Genomic DNA, 9095 nt, shown 5'->3' on the forward strand with positions numbered 1-9095 from the left:
CCTTGGCTGTACATTACATGTGGTAGATTGCTATTATCTTAAGATTATCTTAAAGTTTTACTGTAAAATAAGGAAGACAGTCTTTTTCGCTTCCAAGGAAAAAGCTCTCTCAGATAAAAGTTATCATTATCGGATCAACCGTTTGCGTGAATTCGAGATATACCAGCAAATAAACATATCTACATTTAATAGTGCTTCTGAATAATTTATTCGCGATAATAACATAATATAAATAGAAATTTCATTCAAAACCATAACAAAAATAATTTAAAATAAAATAAAGCGTAGATTGAAATAATACTAAGTTGTTTAGCGTTGAAACTAGAGTCAAAAGGTCAAAAGCTAGAACACCGTTTAGTGGGTGTTAAGGCTCTGTTTACGTATTAATTTCGACTTGCTTCAATACTAAGAAATCTCCTGAATTTCCCCATTTTCTAAAGTGTGACTATTTGAGATCAAATAGATGATTCAATACCAAGAATGAACTTCAATGTGTGACTGAAACCTTTTGTTAAAGATAGCTTGGAACTTGGACTATAAATAGCATCGTATTTAGATTTTAATGTATTCAGACGGCTCAATGAATTGGTATTTGAAAGCATTTGACGTGGATGGAAAGTTTTAAATTTTGCGCGGTAAAGATTAAAATGTTTTATAAATTTTTCTGGAAATAATATAAAATACTAGCTTTCCGCCCGCGGCTTCGCCCGCATTTTCAAAGATAAACCCGGATTTCCGGGATTAAACCTATCCTATGTGTTAATCCAAGTTACCCTCTATATGTGTGCTAAAATTCATTGTAATCGGTTCAGTGGTTTTTGCGTGAAAGAGTAACAAACATCCATACAAACTTTCACATTTATAATATTAATAGGATTATATTATTTATGTAGAAATGGTTTTAAGTAAACATAAATTTGAGAGTATGAAATGAATATTACCCATAAAGTATGGGTTATGGGCCATAACCCATACTTCTTGAAAGTGTATCATCTTATTTATTAAATTATTATAGAGTCAACTCTTTTACTTACCAGGAATTAGGCGATTTAAATCAATTGGTATTTTCGATAACACAAGGAAAATTTTCGTTTATTAAAATAGGCATATTTAAAAAATATACCATCACGATGTAATCCATACTAACATTATAAATGAGAAAGTAACTCTGTCTGTCTGTCTGTTACTCAATCACGCCTAAACTACTGAACCAATTTTCATGAAATTTGGTATAGAGATATTTTGATACCCGAGAAAGGACATAGGCTTCTTTTTATCCCGCGAAAATGACGCAATCCCGGAAATCCCACGGGAACGGGAACTATGCGGGTTTTTTCTTTGACTGCGCGGGCGAAGCTGCGGGTGGAAAGCTAGTATTTTATATTTTAACGTACAAAAATACAGTTTCAAAATAATCCCTTTTTTGACAAGATAAATATAGGTACTCGCGATTTCAACTTCCCCAAAATTATTTTGTCGGTCCTCGTTAACTTTGTAAATATTGTTTAAAAGTATCTATAATTTTTTCTCACAGTTACGGCTGCATTTTGTGATGCTAATAAATGCATAAAAAGTAAAAATTTACGAAGATACAAAATAAAGGAAATTTGATATTTAATGTTAAATTGAGAAAAAAACCGGTAATAAATACCTATATGATATCTTTTTATTTGTAGTCTTTCGTTCATTACGTTCGTAATGGACGAAACATTTAATATCTATTTTTTATTCTATAATATAAAAATGAATCGCAAAATGTGTTGGTAAGCGCATAACTCGAGAACGGGTGGACCGATTTCGATAATTCTTTTTTTATTATATTCCTTGAAGTACCAGGATGGTTCTTATGTAAAGAAAACATAAATATGTACCACGGGCGAAGCCGGGGTGGACCGCTAGTCATAATATAAAATTCTCCTGTCAAAGTGTTTGTAACCAAAATCTGCAAAAACAGCTTGACAGATTTTAATGGAATTCTTTGTTTATACATATTTAGTAGGTCAGAGAATAGGTAAACATTTTTTGTATCCCTAAGTGATAAGGGTAAGGCAGAACAACGTTTGCAAGATAATAATAACATTATAAAATCTTTAGAAATATTTATTTTCCACTCGACTGAATCTTCGACCTACTTATTGACGGGAAATTTACATATTTAACTTTTATATCTTATTTTCTCAGATAATTTAAAATATTATCCACATTATTATAAAGCGTATTTGCACAACGATTAGTTTTAGTGAAGTTGCAAGCGATAATCATTGTATTTTGTAATACATAGAAATAGTCGTAATATAAATTATATGCCTACTATTTTTAATGTCCTGTAATTTGTATGTATAGACATGTTTCTATTAAGTGATACTGATATCAATTCAAATTAACTTGAGGTTTTTGTTTCGCATGACGCGACCATGAAATTTTACTCTACTTGCGCCTAAAGAAGTTTCACTGCATCAAAATTAATCAATAGATGCAATAGCATATTTTCAGACACACAGACACAAGACACAAGATGCATACAGATACACAGACGGCGGAAAGCGACTTTTTTATGCTACGTAGTGGTTTTATTTCTTCTTGTATCTATCATGTGCTTTGTTCATGTTTGATGCGGGTTTTAAAGGTGAATCACCCGGATTTTTGTGTCGGTGGAAAAACTTTAATAGTATTTTGATTGTATACCTACCTACCTACCTAAGTTTTTAATTATGTACCTATTTGGCTCTTCGGTTTTGACCTCGGAGTGTAAGGGTAAATATTCCGAGATATCATTTGCATAATATCACATGTCTACCGAATCTAATATAATCTAATATAATATTATAAAGCTGAAGAGTTTGTTTGTTTTTTGTTTGTTTGTTTGTTTGAACGCGCTAATCTCGGGAACTACTGGTCCGATTTGAAAAATTCTTTCAGTGTTAGATAGCCCATTTATCGAGGAAGGTTATAGGCTATATATCATCACGCTACGACCAACAGGGGTGGAGCCACGGGGGTGAAAACGCGCGGAGCAGCTAGTCTAATATAATATTCGTGTGATATAATAATGGTTCTTTATATGAAAAGCTGATTTAACTAAAACTAAGTGTCCTGGGAGAATTATAAAACTTCCTTAAAAAATATCTGTAACGTATGACTGGTCTTACTAAGGTATATAAAACATTTTAAATTTTATACGATTGCTCAAGTTTCAGTACCAAATAGTTGTAATTAGGCGTAACTTTATTCAAGTATATTATACGTTTAAATTTAATAAAAGGTAAATTACCTAAATTAATACATACCAACCTAGCTTAAAATCATATTATAATTATACAAATGAACATGCAATCTGTTGCTCAATACAGTCCCTTAACAGTAGTCGCACCTCATTGACAAAGCCACGTAATCAATGTATTATGCTGCGTTTACATCAGAGATGTGCGAGGATGCGTAGTGTGGGATGTCTTTGAAAGGAATTGATAGTATCCTTTCATTAACCTCGCCTCGATCAGCACAGTTTTGGTGAAAATGGCTCAGCGGTGCTAGATTTTTGCACATACAAAAAGGCAAGGAGTGGGTTCGAGCCATGTGTTGCAAGGTTTGCGATTGACAGGCAGGCATTTGCGTCACTCCGCTTAACAGTCGGCACATTTCACAGCTTCGCAACGAATCTTCGCAACGAATCTTCACACATCTCTGGTGGAAACGCAGCCTTAATCGAATTAATAGATTCGCAATAATGAACTTGAACCGCAATATATTAGTAACTAATTTGAATTTAATTGTGATAATTGTTTGCTGCTCGAAAAATGATGTTCAAAAGTAAATGGAACGTAAAAATATTAGCTAGGTAGTAGCTACTAACTATAAAGTTGCGCTAAAAATTTCGGCATCATCTGCCTATTTCTATTTCAACTAGGATAGTACCTACGTAAGAAACTTATTCGTACTGTAGACCTTAATTAAACACTACATTATAATATCTAAATTTGATTTAAATTTAAAACACGTGTGTTTGTATGACAAATATACACAAAATGATAAACTCGACAAATATTGCGTGGGTTTATTATAAGCTTTAAAAATGTTTAAGAGGAAAGGTCACCTGGGTTTCTTAAACTCAAAATAAATATGCGAATAATCATATTTTATGGGATAGACGACCTGATCAAAGTGGCGGGGAGCCGCTTGAGTCAGGCCGCTGGTGATCGGTCATTATGGAAATCTTTGGGGGAGGCCTATGTCCTGCAGTGGACGTCCAGAAAGGCTGGAATGATGATGATGATGATGATTATTATTGGGTTTCTTGTGATACGTGATTTGCTCTATACTTTGCCAAAATATAAGCAATTTTACCAAAAATAAAATACATAATAATCACTCCAAGCAATAGTTTGAGAAATTATTATTATGATTGTAAGTGCATTATCCCATTTGTAGAAAGGAAAAATTATGTGTATTTAATTACGTATTCATTTTCAAAAAGTTAATGACGTCTATCCATAAGCATCATAATTAATTTAATATTTATATAAGTACTAGCTTTCCACCCGCAGCTTCGCCCGCGCAGTCAAAGAAAAACCCGCATAGTTCCCGTTCCCGTGGGATTTCCGGGATAAAACCTATCCTATTTCCCGGGATAAAAAGTAGCCTATGTCCTTTCTCGGATATCAAAATATCTCTATACCAAATTTCATGCAAATTGGTTCAGTAGTTAAGGCGTGATTGAGTAACAGACAGACAGACAGAGTTACTTTCGCATTTATAATACATATTAGTATGGATTGACAATGTTAATTAAAATAATTATTATCTACTAATGTAAAGAAAGTACAAATAAATACTACTTACGATGTAGGATGAGGAACATTTCTGTGTTCAAAGGGGTTATAGTTGAGTTCTTCGTTCTTTGCTGTAAGAGTTACAGTTGATGCCATACAAGACCCGCATTCGGATTTGTTCTCCATACTGAAATGTACAAAAAAAGACAAGTTTTGTTAAAGTTTTACTTGTTGAAGTTTTAATGGTTCAGTTTAAGATTGCATCGTCAGTCAAACATGAATTTTTTTCCCAAAAATCTGATTACTTAAATATACATAATATATTTATTTAAGTATATTAAAAGGTTGGATTTTTAAGAAGCTCTATAATCTATATCTATCTATACATATATCGGGAGTGTATAATGAATAAAATTATCCTTTGTTTTTTTAATACGTATTAATACAAAAACGAACATAAACTTTGTGTCATTATTATAATAAAAAGAGACTTCCATAATATTATGTATTAAGGAAAGTAGATATGCATTTTAGATGGTACCTATCTCAATTAGGCTGCGGTTACAGATTGTTATGTCAATCGTAAGAAGCTTACGCGGATTTTTCCTCACTAATTGAATTCCTAGAGATCAAAAATGACTCCTTTCTTGGTTGATTTTACTCCTTACATGTATTTAGTCTTGCTTGTAAGGAAATATACTTAAGTATAGGACAGTATCTATCAGTAGAAAAATCATTGGAGTAATTATTTATTTAGCTAGATTCTCTAGTCTTCCCGTCTGTCTTCGTCTAGTCCTGTAAGTGACCGTACTATAGTATAAGTATCCAATGTGGTTTCACAATATACATAAGTGTTGGGTATACTTACATACCTCTCTATTTTGTGTTGATTGATTGTTTTTAGTACGCAATTCGAAGCTTTCAATTAGAAATTTTCTTCGATGTCGATTATTATATTTGCACAAAATATATGTTAATTATTGTAGGTGTACCTACCTACAATACTTAATTAACAATTAAGGATTTGAAAAACACTAGAAGCATTAGAGCAACATTTATAATGCTCAGAGAGTTTAAATAACACACGTGTAATGTGGGAAATTAGATTCGTACACATAACCCTTTATGGGCCTAACCCGTTACTGCCATCATTTCTACTTCAACAATTTTAAGGGTAAAATATTTGTTTATTCTGACGAGATAGCTCTATAAACATTTGAATTATTATAATCATACCTTTAGCGACCTAGTTAAATTATATATTTATAAGTTTTTGTCAAAAATTAAAAGCTAAAAATATTACTACTCGTAATAACTTTATTTCAATGATCATCTCGTCAAAATTGGTTCAACCATTCTGTAGATTTACTAACCGGTCTTTTATCTCTTAGATATCCATCATATTTACTGAATAGGTATCATTTACTAGATACCTATTGGTCATAATAATATAAAAAATAATTTTCATTTAGCATACCTAGATTTTTTACTCTAAAATATTAACCATGAATTTTCATACTTTATAGATATTCCAATAAATGATTATAAATTAAATTATAGACACCATACCTAATACTCGTAGAATCCATTTCTTATGTTAAACACAATCACTTGATATTTCACACACGTCACACACAAAAAATATCCGACGAAGATATAATATTTATATTCTTAACAAATTATGACAAGAATAACATTCACTATTATCACTTTAAACACAAATAAAACCACCAAATATTTTACTACTCCATAGTAACTCGTATTCTAGACGTTAAAATAAAAAAAAAACTAAAAAAAAATTATTTAATTCTGCGCAAACGCACTTTGCTCATTAGCGACTAGTGTCTTACTAATCTGATATAGTTTTTCTTGACATAGCGTGGCAAATATAAACCGGTTTTGTTTTTCTGTGTTTTTAACCGGTTTTTATTTTGTTTTAAAAAACTAAAGTCCATTTGATTTATATTTGTGATTTTGTAAAATACGTATGACCTAAATACCTAGATTTGGTGGCGAATAAATTTTAAGAATGAGAGAAAGTTGATATCGCGAATTTGGAATATTTGAATATTTTACTTTTTATAACGGGCGGTATCCTACTTAAAATAACATGTCCTTTTGATGTTTGAGTATCCTATATTATATGTATTACTAGCTTCCGCCCACGACTTTGTACGTGTACCCCCGTTTTTCCCCGTTCCCGCAAGAATTTCAGGAAATCCTTTCTTAGCGGATGCCTACGTCCTAACATCTACCTGCATGCCAAATTTCAGCCCGATACGTCCAGCGGTTTGGGCTGTGCGTTGATAGATCACTATATCAGTCACCTTTGAGCTTTATATATATAGATATATTATTGCCTACTATCTACTAACTAACTACATTATATTATAAAGTATTAGATATTATCTGCTATACCTATCTTAAAACCAAAATAAGTAATAGAGCCACAAATTTATTTTTATTCTCTACATCAATTTTTACTATTTAATTATATTATTGATGTTAAACATGATTACAGACATCACCTAGAAGACTGATAAGCTACATACCAGTAAAATTTACCTACATGAAAATTGTATCTCATCAATAGTCCTTTTCACCTATGATGATTCCTGTGACACTTCATCGTGTTCCGAATTACGTATTTTATGTTCAAAAAGTCAAAATAACTTTAGTGCATAATATTTTTATTTTATGGCGGCATTATTACCAAAAATATAAAAATGAAACATCTTAAGCTTATAAAGCAAAAACAGTATTGTTTAGTGTAATATAATGAAAAATAAAATAAAATAACACAAAAATATAATACCTACGCAATTCGTGTACATGAAATGGATCGTTGAAAAATCATAGAGTTGGAAAATCATATAATCGGCGCCCATCTTGTGATCGTTTGTCAATCGAGTCAATTGTCTGTACGAGTACGTCAGCCTTGTATACAAGTTGCATTTTTATATTGATACTTTACGTGGTATTCTGTTATTTTTACTAATTGTTATTGTTGACTTTTTGTTGCTGTTGTTTGCTAAGTTTCCTTAGTTAATTATTGGCGAAATGCCGAAAAAACTGATTTTGGTACTTTATTCAAATCGATTTCATTTCCATATAAAATATTATCGATTATCGGAAACAATTGATACGATTTCAGTAACCGACATCTCTACACGTGTCAAAAATCGATGTGTCACAGAAATCATCTTAGGTGGAAAGGACTATAATAATATTACAAATGCATATTACAAATGCAAATGCATATTATTATGTGGCTGAAAATTGTGTGTATGAATTGAACAAATAAAAAATGAAAATAATGTCTCTGGGGCAATATTCCAGAGGTGGCGCGAACACCCTGTGATGGCGGGTGCCTTTAAAAAAAATAAAAAATTACAAATGCATAATTCTGGTTATCTGTCGGTCTCTTCTTCACACCTCAATCACTGAACCGATTTGGATGAAATTTGGTACAAAGATAGCTTGAAACTTGAGCAACAACATAGGATAGGTTTTATTCTGGAAAGATCACGGGAGCGGGAACTATACGGGATTTTTTTTAACTACGCAGACGTAGCCATAATTTATACATAAATGTATTTATTATTTCATAAATTCCTTAAGATCTAGCAATAATTATAATACTTATTATAAAAAGTGTTTGTTTGTCACATCAGAACATCTGATTGCGCATAAAGGTGACCGATGCATTTTCTAAGAAGTTAATATTATGATATGAAATTATTATGAAATGTGTATCGTGTATACGTTTTCAAAAGACAAGTTATCGATAGAAGTTTACCGCGTCAGCCAGTTCCTTAATAAAAAATAATAATGCATATTTTTAAACTAAAATCACATCTGACCAAATTAATAAACACCAATTCAAACTAGCATGCCTCTACCATCACAAGCATAAGAAACATCTAAACCTACTTTTCACTGCACTTTAATTTCACACACGATCAGTTAATCCACAGATAAATAGCGTTTACATTTTGCACGAACACATAGTAAATAGCTGATTGGGAAACTGATGTTAAACGTCGATTATTTCTAGCATTTCACACGGCTGGGTGACCATGGTTTTGTGTTAAGTTAGACTGTTTGAAAAATAACTAAATATAACGTTGATTCGTTTCATCAGTGGTTTAAAACGACGTTATTTTGTGAAGGTTTATCCGAATTTTTGTTAAATATATACTATAAATAATTTGGAAAATCCAAAAGTGCACGCCTCATAATTTTTTTTTAATAAATATTTATTAATTATTATTTTTGTTTATTTAATAACAATTAAACCACATCGAATCAGACCCTGAAAAATAAAAG

General features: G+C 31.5%; 1 protein-coding gene across 2 annotated transcripts in view; it reads right to left on the bottom strand.

Annotated features, from left to right (window-relative positions):
• Positions 1–8741, bottom strand: part of LOC149902563 (proton-coupled amino acid transporter-like protein pathetic) — a 54215-nt gene extending 45474 nt beyond the window's left edge. Inside the window, exons 1-2 of one of the 2 annotated variants that reach the window (XM_090110500.1) lie at positions 8700–8741; positions 4837–4953 (exon numbers count right to left, since the gene is read on the bottom strand). In XM_090110500.1, the coding sequence (XP_089966626.1) occupies positions 4837–4952 (116 nt within the window). In that variant the 5' untranslated portion in view covers position 4953; positions 8700–8741. Of the gene's footprint in view, positions 1–4836; positions 4954–6335; positions 6603–8699 lie in introns of those variants that run through there. The other variant, XM_090110499.1, reaches the window with a different exon arrangement.
• Positions 8742–9095: the final 354 nt, after the last annotated feature.

Source organism: Colias eurytheme, chromosome 15 (assembly GCF_061535395.1).
Source record: "Colias eurytheme isolate Ceu_HAF_F1 chromosome 15, ilColEury1 Martin Lab GWU primary, whole genome shotgun sequence".
Classification (NCBI taxonomy): Eukaryota; Metazoa; Arthropoda; class Insecta; order Lepidoptera; family Pieridae; genus Colias; species Colias eurytheme.